This window comes from Phyllobates terribilis, unplaced genomic scaffold (assembly GCF_046119375.1).
Source record: "Phyllobates terribilis strain yellow unplaced genomic scaffold, ASM4611937v1 Scaffold_9__5_contigs__length_417890890, whole genome shotgun sequence".
Lineage (NCBI taxonomy): Eukaryota > Metazoa > Chordata > Amphibia > Anura > Dendrobatidae > Phyllobates > Phyllobates terribilis.
The window spans coordinates 209,742,745-209,760,784 of NW_027362769.1; the positions used below are offsets into that span (position 1 = coordinate 209,742,745).

An 18,040-nucleotide genomic window follows, 5' to 3' on the forward strand; every position below is an offset into this window, starting at 1 on the left:
GCCTTCACTCTGCGGTCCAGCTCACCCCAAACCATCTCGATTGGGTTCAGGTCTGGTGACTGTGGAGGCCAGGTCATCTGGCGTAGCACCCCATCACTCTCCTTCTTGGTCAAATAGCCCTTACACAGCCTGGAGGTGTGTTTGGGGTCATTGTCCTGTTGAAAAATAAATGATGGTCTAACTAAACGCAAACCGGATGGAATAGCATGCCGCTGCAAGATGCTGTGGTAGTCATGCTGGTTCAGTATGCCTTTAATTTTGAATAAATCCCCAACAGTGTCACCAGCAAAGCACCCCCACACCATCACACCTCCTCCTCCTCCATGCTTCACGGTGGGAACCAGGCATGTAGAGTCCATCCGTTCACCTTTTCTGCGTCGCGCAAAGACACAGTGATTGGAACCAAAGATCTCAAATTTGGACTCATCAGGCCAAAGCACAGATTTCCACTGGTCTAATGTCCATTCCTTGCGTTCTTTAGCCCAAACAAGTCTCTTCTGCTTGTTGCCTGTCCTTAGCAGTGGTTTCCAAACAGCTATTTTACCATGAAGGCCTGCTGCACAAAGTCTCCTCTTAACAGTAGTTGAAGAGATGTGTCTGCTGCTAGAACTCTGTGTGGCATTGACCTGGTCTCTAATCTGAGCTGCTGTTAACCTGCGATTTCTGAGGCTGGTGACTTGGATAAACTTATCCTCAGAAGCAGAGGTGACTCTTGGTCTTCTTTTCCTGGGGCGGTCCTCATGTGAGCCAGTTTCTTTGTAGCGCTTGATGGTTTTTGCAACTACACTTGGGGACACTTGCAAAGTTTGCCCAATTTTTCGGACTCACTGACCTTCATTCCTTAAAGTAATGATGGCCATTCGATTTTCTTTACTTAGCTGCTTTTTTTTTGCAATAATACAAATTCTAACAGTCTATTCAGTAGGACTATCAGCTGTGTATCCACCAGACTTCTGCACAACACAACTGATGATCCCAACCTCATTTATAAGGCAAGAAATCCCACTTATTAAACCTGACAGGGCACACCGGTGAAGTGAAAACCATTTCCGGTGACTACTTCTTGAAGCTCATCAAGAGAATGCCAAGAGTGTGCAAAGCAGTCATCAAAGCAAAAGGTGGCTACTTTGAATAACCTAGAATATAAGACATATTTTCAGTTGTTTCACACTTTTTTGTTAAGCATATAATTCCACATGTGTTAATTCATAGCTTTGATGCCTTCAGTGTGAATGTGCAATTTTCAAAGTCATGAAAATACACAAAAATCTTTAAATGAGAAGGTGTGTCCAAATTTTTGGTCTGTACTGTATATAAATATATATATATATTAGTGTTGTGCATAAGTTTTAGGCAAGTGTGGTGAAAATGCTGTAAAGTAACAATGCTTTCCAAAATAGAAATGTTAATAGTTTATTTTTATCAATTAATAAAATGCAAAGTGAATGAAGAGAAGAGAAATCTAAATCCAATCAATACTTGGTGTGACCACCTTCTGCCTTCAACACAGCATCAGTTCTTCCAGGAAGACTTGCACAAAGCTAAACACTTTGTAGGATTACAGTCAGGTGTATGAGTAACCAATTATACCAAACAGGTGATAAAGAATCATCATTTTCATATTTAGGTTGAAAAACTGTTATTAAAAAAAACAGCTGTATGTAATACCAGCCACAGTCATGGACAAAAGTGGTGCTGTTTCGGGGAGGGGGGGGATTTTTTTTTCGGTCTCATGCAATCCCTTTATGGTTGTGAAAAACAGGAGGTCCAAGATTTCTTACATATCAGCTGCGCGCTGTGAGGATTTTCCGGTGCCGGCGCTGGGAGAGGCGAGCAACCTGCATGCGAGTGGTCATGTGCCAACTAAACGTGCGCAGCCTCGCTCAATGCAAGTGTATTGAGTGAGGCCAGTCAAGTCTAGTCGGAATGTAGCCGGAAGTATACAAATCACATGCTTACAGTCACATGACCGCATGCTCCCGGCAACGGAGAATCCTCACAGCGCACAGTGCGTGCAATGTGAGGATTCACAAGTCTGCAGTCTCATAGAATGACTGCAGCCTTTTAGCCTAAGGCCGGACAGTCCCTTTAAGCAAATGAGCTCCATAGCGCGCCCCAGTCATCATGTTGCCGGCTGTCACATTTACACTATACAGTTATATACAGAAAGCAGTAACATACTGTTCGATTCTTCAGTAAGTCCAGATTCCCATTTTGACCGTCTTCATCCAGATATGATGTCTTTGTATTGGGAGAAGGTTCCTCAGAAGCTGTTGGAATATTCACACTTATTGAGTTAAGCGATCGCCTCCCACCTGATTTCAAAGATGCTTCTCCTATTAAGAAGAGGAATATATTAGGCCACATTTATTAGTTTACACACAGTTTTGGGCAGCAAAAAGTTACAAATCATATCTTACAAACTTTAAAAAGTTGCAAATTGCTCACATATTTCAAAGTTTGCCAAAAGTTAAAAAAAGCAAAGCGGAGTACCAAGAGGGGACAGCCAACAACCTTTAGGCCACGTTCACACATTCAGTATTTGGTCAGTATTTTACATCAGTGTTTGAAAAACAAAATCAGGAGTGGAACAATCAGAGGAAAAGTATAATAGAAACAAGTCACCACTTCTGTATTTATCACCCACTCCTGGTTTTGGCTTACAAATACTGATGTAGAATACTGCCCAAATACTGAACGTGTGAACGTGGCCTTAGATAGATACATCAAATGTTGCAAATCTGCACATGCTGATAGGAGGTGTAGATATAATTTTCAGACTTTAGGACAGTGCAAAACTGGACCAAATTTATTAAAAGCCATGCCAGTCTGGATAAATCTTCCCTGATATTTTATGGGGGTTTTTTATATCCGGTTACTGTTCCCTCCAGAGATACTTACCGATACTTTTGTGTAGGTGAAGATGGTGTGAATGATGTTCTGAAGTCTACGATTTAATAAACAAAAAACAATTCATTATATATTACCTAGGGCAATGCAATTCAGGCACTCTAAAAGGGATTCTCCACTACTTAAAAAGTTAATGTTAATGGGCCCAGGGTGATGTAAGGAAACAAAAAAATCTCATCTCTTGGAATGGCGCTGCTTCTCCACCTTCTATATTGTAGCCACTACGGCCAATTAGTGGCCCTTTCACCAGATTTTGGAGGTGAATACAGGATTTTTGTTTTCTTACACTACCTCGAGCCCATTAAAATGAACTGCTTTAGTAGTGGAGAACCCTTATAAAAGGGGTTATTTCATCAGCCAGTCCTTGTATATAGCTCTAATAGAGAATTCTGCAGTAATAAAGAGGTGCCTCCTGCATATAATAAAAACAGATCTCTATAGGAAACTGTGCAGCCAACTACATCGACTCAAATGGCCCATTAATTTAGGAAAATGAAAGTGAATTACATTCCCTACAGAACTGATTGTATAGTCTACAGTACCTGTGTGAACAGACCCCTCTATTACTCCAGGTACCACACCTGGGGGAGAGCAGTCATCCTTTCCTGGAAAATCTAAAAGTGGTGGTGCCGGTGTTGGACTGAGGTGCTGAGGGCCCACCAGTAACCAAATCCAGGGCCCCACTTTTCAGCTACATGCAAATGTGACATTATCCTCAATCACAAATTTATATAACAATGAACTGGCTAGATTGTAAATGAATAAGATGCTGCCTTTGTCTGTACATAGTGATTCAAGTATATTGTGCCAAGTACAGCTCATATAAGAGGTGATGGCCCACCGGAGAATTGCCCTGTTCTCCTGTGGGCCAGTCCAAGCCTGGGTGGTGCCCATGACATGTAGATCAAGGGTGGATACTTCTGTCTTTTTGATACGGTCTGTCACTATATTGCTTGCAGTTACAAGCAGTAATATCTAGCGAGCCTAAAGACATGAATACATTCAATGGAAAACTCTGGTTTCCACTATAGAAAAACTCATCAGTTTTAGCTGATCTGTTTTTAATATTAGTTTCTGGAAGGAGTTTTTCAGTTTTGGAAAACCACTGTCCCATTACTGCAGTGTGATGTAAAAAAAATACACTGAGTTTTACTCACCCTCCCCGGGTCCAGCACTGAATCTCCACCACTGTTAACGGTGTCTGTTATTTTCTGCGCAGTGAAGATGTCACATCGACATCGCTGCAGCCAATCAATGAGCTCAGTGGCTTTGAGCAGCTTGTGCTGTTAACTCGGCATGAGACACTGAGTTCAGATATTGGCTGTAGCGCTGTCGATGTGACATCTGCACTGTGCAGGCAATAACAGACACCAGGAGCAGCGTTAGAGACTCAGCGCTGGACCCGGAGAGGATGAGTAAAGCACAATTTATGATCTGACGTCATGTTTATCAACAATAGGAGACATTGGAAGTAGCAGAGACATAGTGCCGGACTGGAGAAGAGTGAGTAAGGCACAGTCTGCTTTTTTTCCGTTTTTTACAGCAAACTGCAGCCGGGAAATAGGGGTTTTCTGAAACCAGAAATCCCCTTAAAGTGACCATAGGGTGCTATGTGGCTATTATTCCCACTGATCAGCTGTAATTTGTGCGGGTATCCAAAATTAAGTGGTCAATATCACTACAGTACCACCACAGAAGAAAGGCACCGTTATATTACTACGTTGAATCTTCCATAGCTAGGGCTATTGCTAATAGATAAGGGTCCAGAATGGAAAATTCCCGTCCTCCTTTACTTCCCTAATATGGTATATGGAATGACAAGTTCTTAGCTAGCCCACCCCTGAGGAACTATTTGTTTCTTACAGTGGCCACAATTAAGTTTGCCGCAGATGATATGAGTCTTTTGAATTCTCCATGCGACACGGCTTGTCTGGAGCTTTGGCCGGTGCCTGAAGAATGGACCGTCCAGTCACTAGAAAATGAACACAGACTTTGTTTTATTCAGCTGTATCCAGCAACGCCAGACACTTTCAGCAGATAACAGTAATACTACCTATAATGAAATACATTCAGCAGATGACTCCTGACAACCTGGGGCTATCATAAATGTGGTGAATGAGCCACAGCTACGGCTCCGGTCTATCCTGTAGGCTGACAATCAGTAGAATGAACAAGACCATGTGCTGTCCTATAATAGTCCGCCGTTGGAAAACATCATGAACAGCTAATCTTACATGTAACCAATAACCTCATGATTCCTGATAGATCGGCACCAATCTAATATATATGGGGGTCCTTGGAAGAATAGAAGGAACAAGTCGAAGAGGAAGACCAGCAACCCGATGGCTTGATACTATCAAGATAACAGCGGAGAAGATCCTGGCGGACCTATCTAGGCTTGTACAAGATCGATCTTCCTACAGAGCGTTCATCCATCAAGTCGACATGGCTCGAGATTGAGCTGAAGGCCGTTAATGATAATAATTCTTGGATGGGGATAATATTGGCCTATCTGGCTTCTATTTGTTTCCCAAAATGAGCAGAAATGGAGGTCTTTATCAGCATGGAGGAGCAAAGGTGTTAAATGGGGATAAAATAAAACTTTTAAAATGATAATTTGTCCAACAATATACTTGGATTCTTCATTATTCCGTCACTACCAATACGGTATTTGGGCCCCCATCTTTGTACACGATTGGTCACTTTGCCGGGTGTCGGTAGTTGATAACCTATCAGCTATTTTCTGCTCCGGTTGGATGTAATCTGTGAATAGAGGTGGAATAGCATAGCTCCATACACAGTGTAGTGGCTATTGCCAAAAACTGCAATTAAAGGGGTTGTCCGGTTCAAATTGATAAGTCTGCAGTCACTCGGTGTGACTGCAGGCTTGTGAATCCCCCTAGGATAAGCACTGTTCACTGTGAGGATTTGCCGGTCTCTAAGCCTGGACCGGCAGGTACATATGCGTTATACATACTCCCGGCCTTGCTCCATACACTCTAGTAGTGACGTGGCCGACTAGACGTTGGCGTGGCCGGGAGTATGTATAACTCATACACAACCTCCGGTCCAGGGTCAGAAACCGGTGAACTGTGAGTGTCCTAGGGGGATTCACCCAGAGTGACTGCCGACTTATCAATTTGGATTGGACAACCCCTTTAAGCTCCTATTCACTGATCTGATACTGATTATGCAAATTTTCGGTCATCAATATCGCGAGGTTGGACAACCCCTTCAACAATGGCTCATTAATGTGCAAAAGACCTGATTATACAAACTGTATTCAAATGTCAAAAAATTCCTGATCAAAAAAATATATAAAAAGGAATTTACCTTTATTGAGACATTACATTTCAATTTCATCCAAAAGAGGAAGACCAATACCTAGAAGGAATATTATCTACCTGTCTTTCCAGTTTATGTCCCTCAGGAAAACATAATTTCTAGCAAAATGCTCCTGTAAAAAATAGATCATAAACATATCTTGTAAATGTGGTAAGAAAACGACAGCTAAAAAAAGATCTGACAATCGGTCAGCAGATTCCGTCTCCATAAACCTTTAACACCGTTCAGCAGGTCTTAGAAAAATAAGTTCCAATATCTCCATGTTTCCTATAATAATCCACACATATCTGAGAGAATGATCTATAAGGCCACGTTCACACATTCAGAATTGGGTCAGTATTTTACCTCAGTATTTATAGCCAAAACCAGGAGTGGGTGATAAATACAGAAGTGGTGACATGTTTCTATTATACTTTTCCTCTGATTGTTCCAATCCTGGCTTTGGTTTACAAATACTGGTGTAAAACACTGACCAAATACTGAACGTGTGAACATGGCCTTATTCAGTTGCACACAGCATGCAAAAGAATCATTAAAGGGGCTGTCCAGATAAAAAAAAAGTCATTGCCTGTCTACAGGACGGGAGATAAGCAGCTGATCAGTGAGGTCTTACTGCTGGAATCCACGCTGATCAGCAGAATGGGGAGCTATCCCTATTATAAAGGAGCAGCAGAGTGCATGTTTGACCTCCGCTCCATTAATTCCCTAAGGGGCTAATGAGCGCTATGCTTGGCGTTTGTTGTCAGCCCCATAGAGAATGATTGGAGTGGCAGTCAGGTGTCAGACCTGCCGTGCCATTTTTTTATTGGGCATAGAAGTTCTCTATTGTGCTAAAACTTCCCTGATGTACCAATCGGTACAGTTCCCAACGTCTGTAAACCCACTGATCAGTAAGCTGCAACTTGTTTTCACCAGACAATCCCTTTAAGTTCATTCCCTCCCGCCTCTCTTGGAAACCATGTGTCACGCCAGGTGTAAGTGCAAAACAGAGGGAAAAGGGAGAGGGAGCCCAGACACTAGGGAAAGGGGGAAGTGGAGACCTCCTAGTCTGGTGTAGCGTCACTGTCTCAACTAACGTTCCTATATTGCCTCCTCAGCTATCGCCGATCTCGTGCCTCGCCCTACTCTCCCTGGTGTAAGGCTACGGCTAGGGATGGAAGGAGATGAGCACTAGTCAACCTCCAATAAAACTCTAAAGACAACAAGGGAAGACAAAACAGGGGAAAATGGCTTAGCTTTAGATGAACTCCAAATGTGCTCATGACCTCAAGCTCAAGAGAGGATGAGGTACTGCTCCTGCTAAGCTTCACAAGTAGAAATGCATATAACCGGCAACTCCCTCTCAGACACACCAGGTATGTGTACACCTAGGCCAGAGAGCTAATTAGCAAGAGAGAGGTAGCCACTCGGTCCTAAAGGCAGCCTCCTATCTAAGCAGCTGTCTGCAATGCCAAATGTGGAGATCTCCTGCAACCCACTATAGGGCGGATGTCTGTCACCTCTGACGCACCTGTGACATCATGTTGGAAGATGGCAAAGAATGTCAATCAAGAGCAGAGGGAAGGGATTTGGAAGGAGGACTCTTCAGTGAAGAATGAACACTCGGTGGACACTTAAGGGGTTGTGCCACGAACAAAAGTATACTTTAATCAACAGATCTTGGAATAAAAATAAACTCCACATACTTATATTTTGATTTCTATCTGAAATACGTATACATATAGAACTAAATTGGCCAGGTGATCTCAGCAGGTTGCCATTGCTTACAGTTACAAGTCGCAGTTCAGCTGTCTATAGCAGAGCCAGATACTGAAAATCTACACTGCCTTCTAAAATATAAGGTGTAGTACCAATATGGACATCATAATGCTAATGAATGATTAAAGGAGTTGTGCCACAAACAAAAGTATATTTTAATCAATAGATCTTGGAAAAAAATAAACTCCACAATTGGATGTGTTTAAATAAAATGTTCCTGTGCTGAGATAATCTTATAAATGTGCCCCTGCTGTGTACTGTGTAATGACGGTATCTGACCGTGCTGGAACATGGTCTGATAATACCACATCTCCTGGGCAGGGGAAGAAGCAAAAGAGTATACAGACAGGACAGCAGGGGATCACAGCTGTTGCTCTCTGTGAGGTAAAACATTGTTTAAAAACAGGCAGTGAAATGCTTTACCTCACATAAAGAATCAGCTGTGATCCCGTGCTGTCCTGTCTGTATACTCTATATTGACTCCTCCCCTGCCCAGGAGCTGTGGTATGATCAGACCATGTTCCTGCATGGTAAGACACAGCCATTACACAGTACACAGCAGGGGCACATTTATAAGATTATCTCAGCACAGGAACATTTTTACACATCCATTTGTGGAAGTTATTTTTTTTTCCAAGATCTGTTGATTAAAATGTACTTTTGTTTGTGGCACAACCCCTTTAATCATTCATTAGCATTATGATGTCCATATTGGTACTACACCTTATATTTTAGAAGGCAGTGTAGATTTTCGGTATCTGACTCTGCTATAGACAGCTGAACTGCGACTTGTAACTGTAAGAAATGGCAACCTGCTGAGATCAGCTGCCATATATTGTTCTATATGTAGAAAAAAAAGAGACAAAAAGCAGCACTAGAAAGCCATAAAAAATATATGAGGGTGCAAAGTCCTCCAGGCATGTACCAAACCTTTTATGTAGAATTGAAAAAATGAAGATAGCTCTCCTTTTGGGGAATAATACTCAACCTACCAAGAGCCACATAAATTATAAGGCACTTCCAAATAAACCTACAAAGTCACAGAAGTCAAAAAGGCTTTCTGACTTCCATGATTTTGTAGGTTTATCTTCTTGGGGAAAAGTTGTTGGTGATTTATTAGCCCATAAGGGCTTCAGGCAACGTTTCGACTCTAGGTGTGAGCCTTTCTCAAGCCATAGTTCTATATGTATACGTATTTCAGATAGAAATCAAAATATAAGTATATATCTACTTATTTTGTGTAGCGCCGGCGTCCCTGCCCTCTGCTAGGCAGGGACGCTGTTCCCCTCACCTCTCTGCTCCGTGCCCGGCGTCCTCCTCCCGTTCTGCTGGCAGCGCGCGCTCCTTCCCGGCCACTGTGCTTAGGGCGCGCGCGCGCGCTCTCCCTCCCTCTTAAAGGGGCCGCGCGCGCCGTCCTAAGGAGTCCCCGGCCAATGGCCGGAGGACTTCACCATATATAAGGCACCTCCTCCAAAATGGAGGTGCCCGAGCAATGTTGTTGCACTGTTCACTACTCTGCTTCAGCCCTCAGGTCCCGTTGCCAGTTACCTGCCAGATACCTGCCAGATTCCTGCCAGCTTGCTGTCTTATTCCTGCCTGTTTATCTGCTACCTGCCTGCTAGTCTGAGGTCCGACGGTCTGCCTTACTACTCCTGTCAGTCTGTCTAAGGACCAGCCTGTCCGCTCACCTGGGAGCGCACTTCAGCCACCTGCCTGCTTGCCTGAGGTCCGACGGTCTGCCTTCCAACTCCTGTCAGTCTGTCTATGGACCAGCTTGCCTGCTCACCTGGGAGCACACATCTGCTACCTGCCTGCTAGCCTACCTGGAGGCTCCGCCGTCACGTGCTGTGACCACCTGCCTGTCCAGTGACTCCTGCCCGCTCACCTGGGAGCGCTCATCTGCTGCCTGTCTGCTAGCCTACCTGGAGGCTCTGCCGTCACGTGCTGTGATCACCCGCCTGTCCAGAGACTTCTGCCCGCTCACCTGGGAGCGCTCATCTGCCGCCTGTCTGTTGGTCTTCCTGGAGGCTCCGCCGTCACATGCTGTGACCACCCGTGCATCCAGAGACTCTCGCCTGCTCACCTGGGAGCTCACGTCTATCATCAGCCGCCACAGGTCGTACCAACCCTTTACCCAGAGACTGCCCCGGTCACTTGCCGTGACCATCTGCCCGTTCATCCAGAGACTGCCCCGGTCACTTGCCGTGACCATCTGCCCGTTCATTCAGAGACTGCCCCGGTCACTTGCCGTGACCATCTGCCCGTTCATCCAGAGACTGCCCCGGTCACTTGCCGTGACCTCCAGCCCGTTCACTCAGAGACTGTCCCGGTCACCTGCTGTGACTTCCTGCCCGTCTTCCCTGGTCGCCACCCGCTCCCTTACAAGGACCGCCCCCTTGTATAGTAGCTCAGAGGTTCCGCCTCCCAGACCCGTTACAGTTTGCTCGGGCCATGGAACCCGGTGGCACCCAAGCTCCCTCGCTCTCGGACCTGTGTCATGAACTGTCCCGTCAAAGGTCCCAACAGGAGTCCATCCTGGGTCACCTGCGGAATGTCAATACTCGCCTGGACACTCTGACTGCTCCACCAGCAACCTCCGCCAGTGCCATGTCTCGCAATCCGGCAGCTCCGCTGCCCACTAGTACCATGGTATCCTACCCCGGACCCCGGCTTTCTGCACCTCCTCGCTTCGGAGGCGACTCCGCCCAGGCTCGGGGCTTCATAAATCAGTGCACCCTGCACTTTGAACTATTGTCCCACCAGTTTAACTCCGACCGAGCCAAAATTGCATTCATCATGTCCCATCTCACCGGGGAGGCCCTGGCCTGGCTAAATCCTCTATGGGAGAGAGGAGACCCCCTGGTGTCCAACTTGCCTGCTTTTCTCACGGCTTTCCGGAAAGTCTTCGACGAACCCGGACGGAAGACCTCATCCGCATCATCACTGCTACGCCTCCGTCAGGGAAGTCTCACCGTGGGCCAATATGCCATACGGTTCCGTACCCTTGCCTCGGAGCTGGCCTGGGATAACGACGCTCTGGTATCCGTCTTCTGGGAGGGTCTGTCCGGCCGTATTAAAGATGAACTTGCCGGTCGGGACATCCCTACCACTCTCGATGACCTAATAACTCTTGCCACCCGGATTGACCTACGGTTCCAGGAGCGTGCCAAAGAGGTCACCCGTGAGAGGAGGTTACCACGTCTAGCTCCTACTTTTCAGAAACCCGTCACTCCCTCCGTCTCTACCCAGGTACACTCTCCTGAGCCTATGCAGGTCGACCAGACCAAGATGGTCAAAACCCGTCAGGACTTACGCCGTGCCGAGGGGAGCTGCTTCTACTGTGGCAGTAAGGAGCACCGGATCCGTACCTGCCCGGAGAGGTCGGGAAACGCCTGTGTCTAGGTTCGCTCAGAGAGGTCGACCTAGACAAGAATAAATCCTCTCCATCTCTGCTGTTGTCAGTCTCAATCGTCTGCGGGGAGAACCGTTATTTCGAACTAGCCCAACTTGACTCTGGAGCAGCCGGGAATCTTATTTCACAGTCCCTGGTAGAGAAATACCGCATCCCCACCAAACCTCTGGCTGTACCCTTGTCTGTTGCTGCCGTGGATGGGGGTCTCTTACCACGCCCCATCCAACTCATCACCGAATCCATTACTCTGCAGGTGGGAATGCTGCATTCTGAGAGTATCTCCTTTCATGTTCTGCCTGGACTCTCCCACGCCCTCTTGCTAGGCCTACCTTGGCTCCAGAGACATGCACCCGTGCTTGACTGGCAGACCGGAGAAGTCCTTCGCTGGGGACAGGACTGCCATAAGACCTGTCTGGTTCCCGTCCATCCCGTCCGTCCTTCTCCTACCCCAGCTAATCTACCTGGACTTCCGATTCCTTATTGGTCTTATGCTGATGTCTTTAATAAAAAGGAAGCAGAGACACTACCCCCTCATAGACCATACGACTGCCCTATCGACCTGTTACCTGGTACTACTCCTCCCCGTGGGCGTATTTATCCATTATCCGCTGCTGAGACCCGGTCGATGTCCGAATATATTGAGGAGAATCTGGCCAGGGGATTCATCCGGAAATCTACCTCCCCGGCGGGAGCAGGCTTCTTTTTCGTCAAAAAGAAGGACGGCTCTCTCCGTCCCTGTATAGACTATAGAGGCCTTAACCAGATCACGGTGAAGAATAAGTACCCCCTTCCGCTCATTCCGGAGTTATTTGATCGTCTGAGGGGGGCTAGAATCTTCACCAAACTGGACCTCCGTGGGGCGTACAACCTGGTTCGTATCCGTCAGGGGGATGAATGGAAGACGGCATTCAACACCCGGGACGGCCACTATGAATATCTGGTAATGCCCTTTGGTCTCTGTAACGCTCCTGCCGTCTTTCAAGAGTTGGTCAATGACATCTTCCGGGACCTTCTCTACTCCTGCGTAGTGGTGTACCTGGACGACATCTTGGTCTTCTCTCCGGATCTCCAGACTCACCGGAGGGACGTTCGTCAGGTCCTGCTCAGGCTCAGGCAGAATCACCTCTTCGCTAAATACGAGAAGTGCCTCTTTGAGCAGACCTCGCTTCCGTTTTTGGGCTACATTATTTCTCAGACCGGCCTACGAATGGATCCAGAGAAACTGTCTGCCATCGAGAAATGGCCTCGACCGGAGGGGTTGAAGGCCATTCAGCGATTCCTGGGCTTCGCTAGCTACTACCGCCTCTTCATACCACACTTCTCTTCCCGGACTGCCCCAATTTCCGCGCTCACCCGTAAGGGTACTAATCCCAAAGAGTGGCCGCCTGAAGCAGAGGAGGCCTTTCTTTCCCTAAAACAGGCCTTCTCTTCCGCCCCGGTGCTGCATCGCCCGGACGGCAACAAGCAGTTCTTCCTGGAAGTTGACGCCTCCTCCTCTGGAGCCGGAGCGGTACTTACTCAAAAATCATCTTCCGGGAGAATGGTAACTTGTGGCTTCTTCTCCAAACTCTTCTCCTCTTCTGAGCGCAACTATTCCATAGGAGACCGAGAGTTATTGGCCATCAAGCTGGCGTTGGAGGAGTGGCGTTACCTACTCGAGGGGGCTCTTCACCCGGTAATAATTTACACTGACCACAAGAACTTGGCTTACCTCCAGCATGCCCAGAGACTTAACCCGCGCCAAGCCCGGTGGTCCTTGTTTTTTGCTCGCTTTGATTTTGTTCTTCATTTTCGCCCGGCTGACAAAAACGTCAAAGCAGACGCCTTGTCCCGATCCTTTCTGGTGTCCGATCTCGAGGAAGAACCTAAACATATCATCGATCCCGCCAGAGTAATGCAGGTGGCTCCCGTGAGTCTAAATCGTCTCCCTCCCGGTAAGACGTTTGTTTCAGTACCTGATCGGAAGAAGATCCTACACTGGGGCCATTCGTCTAAACTAGCTGGCCACGCCGGTCAGAAAAAGACCCTCCAGCTTATTGCCCAGCACTACTGGTGGCCTACCCTGCACAAGGACGTAATAGACTTTGTTTCTGCCTGTGTGTCCTGCGCCCGCAACAAGGTCCCGAGACACCTGCCAGCCGGTCGCCTCCTTCCGCTTCCTGTACCTGCAGCCCCCTGGCAGCATATAGCAATGGACTTTATAACTGACCTCCCAGTCTCTGCCGGTTGTACGGTCATTTGGGTGGTCGCTGATCGCTTTTCCAAGATGGCTCACTTTATTCCCCTGCCAGCCCTCCCGTCTGCACTCGAGCTGGCTAAAGACTTTATCCGCCACATCTTCCGTCTTCATGGCCTGCCCCTCCACATCGTGTCGGATCGTGGGGTACAGTTCACCTCACGTTTCTGGAGAGCCACTTGTAAACTGCTAGACGTCACCCTGGACTTCTCTTCCGCTTACCACCCATAGTCCAATGGTCAAGTGGAGCGGATCAATCAGAACCTGACCAGTTACCTCCGGCACTTCGTTAATGCCCTTCATTCAGACTGGGTGGATCTCCTACCATGGGCCGAGTTCTCTTATAACAATCACGAGAGCGAATCCTCCTCCAAATCCCCGTTTTTTGTAGTCTTCGGTCAGCATCCTCGGATTCCTTTTCCTGTCTCCACCTCTGTGGACAACCCGGCTGCGGAATCTCTCGTTAGCAAATTTTCCTCCATTTGGGAGAGTACCCGATCCGCACTCCTTCAGTCGTCCGAACGGATGAAAAGACACGCTGACAAAAAACGCCTGGATCCTCCACAATTTCGTCCTGGAGATAAAGTCTGGCTCTCATCTAAATATGTCCGACTCAAGATACCTTCTTACAAGTTAGGGCCTCGGTTCATCGGTCCTCTGGAGGTCATCAGTCAGATCAACCCGGTGGCCTATAAATTGAAACTCCCGGCCAACTTACGGATCCCTAACTCCTTCCATGTATCTCTCCTCAAACCTGTGGTACTTAACTCTTTTTCCAAGTCTACAGGTACGCCTCCTGCTCCGGTTTCTGCTGAGGACGAGTTTGAGGTAGAGAACATTCTTGCCACCAAAAGGGTAAGAGGAAAGACCTTTTTTCTAGTAGATTGGAAGGGGTTTGGTCCTGAGGAGAGAACGTGGGAGCCCCGGGAGAACATCCATGCCCCTCTTATCCTAGCTAAATTTCTGTCTGGCCTAAAAAAGGGGGGGCCTAAAGGGGGGGGTACTGTAGCGCCGGCGTCCCTGCCCTCTGCTAGGCAGGGACGCTGTTCCCCTCACCTCTCTGCTCCGTGCCCGGCGTCCTCCTCCCGCTCTGCTGGCAGCGCGCGCTCCTTCCCGGCCACTGTGCTTAGGGCGCGCGCGCGCGCTCTCCCTCCCTCTTAAAGGGGCCGCGCGCGCCGTCCTAAGGAGTCCCAGGCCAATGGCCGGAGGACTTCACCATATATAAGGCACCTCCTCCAAAATGGAGGTGCCCGAGCAATGTTGTTGCACTGTTCACTACTCTGCTTCAGCCCTCAGGTCCCGTTGCCAGTTACCTGCCAGATACCTGCCAGATTCCTGCCAGCTTGCTGTCTTATTCCTGCCTGTTTATCTGCTACCTGCCTGCTAGTCTGAGGTCCGACGGTCTGCCTTACTACTCCTGTCAGTCTGTCTAAGGACCAGCCTGTCCGCTCACCTGGGAGCGCACTTCAGCCACCTGCCTGCTTGCCTGAGGTCCGACGGTCTGCCTTCCAACTCCTGTCAGTCTGTCTATGGACCAGCTTGCCTGCTCACCTGGGAGCACACATCTGCTACCTGCCTGCTAGCCTACCTGGAGGCTCCGCCGTCACGTGCTGTGACCACCTGCCTGTCCAGTGACTCCTGCCCGCTCACCTGGGAGCGCTCATCTGCTGCCTGTCTGCTAGCCTACCTGGAGGCTCTGCCGTCACGTGCTGTGATCACCCGCCTGTCCAGAGACTTCTGCCCGCTCACCTGGGAGCGCTCATCTGCCGCCTGTCTGTTGGTCTTCCTGGAGGCTCCGCCGTCACATGCTGTGACCACCCGTGCATCCAGAGACTCTCGCCTGCTCACCTGGGAGCTCACGTCTATCATCAGCCGCCACAGGTCGTACCAACCCTTTACCCAGAGACTGCCCCGGTCACTTGCCGTGACCATCTGCCCGTTCATCCAGAGACTGCCCCGGTCACTTGCCGTGACCATCTGCCCGTTCATTCAGAGACTGCCCCGGTCACTTGCCGTGACCATCTGCCCGTTCATTCAGAGACTGCCCCGGTCACTTGCCGTGACCATCTGCCCGTTCATCCAGAGACTGCCCCGGTCACTTGCCGTGACCTCCAGCCCGTTCACTCAGAGACTGTCCCGGTCACCTGCTGTGACTTCCTGCCCGTCTTCCCTGGTCGCCACCCGCTCCCTTACAAGGACCGCCCCCTTGTATAGTAGCTCAGAGGTTCCGCCTCCCAGACCCGTTACATTTTGCATCCATATGTAGTAATATATGGATGTGAAACCTGGACTATAAAGAAACAAGACAGAAGAAGAATCAAAGCCTTCAAACTCTGGTGCTGGAGAAGGATGTCATCTAAAATACCATGGATGGCAAGAAGAACAAACAAATCAATTTTAGAACAAATCAAACCAGATATGTCACTTGAAGCAAGGATAACCAAGCTATGACTTGCCTACTTTGGACACATCATACAAAGAGAGAAATCACTGGAGAAGAACATCATGGTCAGAAGAAGAGAAGGAACAAGGCAAAGAGGAAGACCAGCAACCCGGTGGCTTGATACTATCAAGATAATAGTGGAGAAGACCCTGGTGGACCTATCTAGGCTTCCACAAGATCGATCTTCCTACAGAGCATTCATCCATCAAGACGCCATGGCTCGATATCGAGCTGTAGGCCATTAAATAAAATAAATCTAGTTCTATGAGGCCTCCAGAGCTAATGTTGTGAGTCACGAGCCTGGGGGGCAAATCCTTTCACAGAATTGTGATATATTGAACCCTTACTAGCATTTGCTATGGAATCTCGTATTAATTACTGTATGAAGCGTGTGGGGTGTGACATACCGGGATGGTGAACGACGACATGTTCTCTCTGATTCTCCTCCGCACTTGCTGCTGATGATCCGGATTTATTTCCACTTTCTTGTTCCATCCAGATTTCCTCGTGTAGGATCTGATGGAAGCTTCCAATTTATTACCCAAAAGGTTTTCCTTCAGTCTTGGAGATCGTTTGTGTCGTTCTGCAAACTGAAAGATAGAGAACCTGTCATCTCCCCTGACACGTCTGTTTCAGTAACTACAGGCTTTCCCAATAAAATAATAGGAAAAGCAGTGATAACCGTATCCCCGCTATGTTCTGACATTCCTCTGTATTTCCTCAAGGAAATGGATCATTATATTGTCAAGTGGGCATCACCATTTCCATAGCTAATAGGATTTGTCTCTACAGAATCAGCACAGTCACCGCCATCTTGGTGCTCCTATCCGCCTACCAATTTCATTTTTTTTTTTATTACTGACCTGAAGAATCACATTGCCAGGTCATCATTACTGCAAAATGAAAAATGTAAAAAACAAACTACAATAAAAAAAAACATCAAAATTGTGTTTTTGTGTTTTTCTTCATTTCACCGAACTTGGAATTTTTTTTCCGTTTCTCATTTTATTATTATATGGTAAAATGAATGTCGTCTTTTAAAACTTCAACTTGTTCCATAAATAACCAGCCCCAATACAGCTATACCGACGGAAAAATATAAAAAGTAGGGCTCTTGGAAGTAGGTTAGTAAAAAAAAAAAAAGTACAAAAACAAAAAAATCGCACTGTCATGAAGTGGTTAAAACTGTGCAGAAGAGTCGTGCTGTCTGGTGTCCAACTCGACCACCACAGTTTTGATAGAAATCTCCCGGCCACTGCAGTCACCATCAGAATTCGTCAAATAATCTCCATAAGTTTACCAAGGACTCCCCAGGTAATGCAGGGAGGTGTAGTGTGATGAAGTTGGAGTTTAAGGGGTAACATTTCCCTTGTGGAGAATGACATGCCAGTGTAAGGAGACAGAAAGGACTTGAACTCTTGGGCCACCTATTGGAAGTAGCAATCCTAAAAGTCGATATCGACCCTTTAACGAGCCTTGTCATATGACTTAGGATAAAAGCCAAACTAGAATCTCAATTTGCAGACTCCTGCTTCAGGGTGTTACCACTCCTCAGTGCAAAGCATGACATCTGATTTGGCTGGGTGAGAGGCCTCTGACTGGGGTCTAAGGGGTAACGTTTCTCCTTGTGGAGAGTGACATGCCAGGGCAAGGAGACTTATAGGCCATGCAATGCAATCAGATCTCATGCTTTGCACTGAGGAGGACTAACACCCTGAAACATGTGTCTGTAAAGCTTGTTAAAGGGCAGATATTGACTTTTAGGATTGCTACTAATAGGTGGCACTAGAGTTCTAGTCCTCTTCCTCTCTGAAGAGACAATTTGCATATCATGATGAAGCTGGGCACAGTGCCCATTTGACTCTTCGCGTACCGTTAGTATATAGTACGCAGCATTTTAAAGATTGATTTTTTTCGCTTTTGCTGCAAGTGAAGA

General features: G+C 47.5%; 1 protein-coding gene across 5 annotated transcripts in view; it reads right to left on the minus strand.

Annotated features, from left to right (window-relative positions):
• The window catches only part of LOC141162016 (uncharacterized), an 80,911-nt gene that overhangs the window by 58,221 nt on the left and 4,650 nt on the right, over positions 1-18,040 (minus strand). For 3 of the 5 annotated variants that reach the window (XM_073647636.1, XM_073647637.1, XM_073647638.1), the window contains 2 exons: positions 16,512-16,694; positions 2,182-2,336 (listed from right to left, as the gene is read on the minus strand). In XM_073647636.1, the coding sequence (XP_073503737.1) occupies positions 2,182-2,336; positions 16,512-16,599 (243 nt within the window). In that variant the 5' untranslated portion in view covers positions 16,600-16,694. Of the gene's footprint in view, positions 1-2,181; positions 2,337-2,901; positions 2,948-4,773; positions 4,883-6,314; positions 6,368-16,511; positions 16,695-18,040 lie in introns of all 5 variants that reach the window. The other 2 variants (XM_073647635.1, XM_073647634.1) reach the window with 2 other exon arrangements.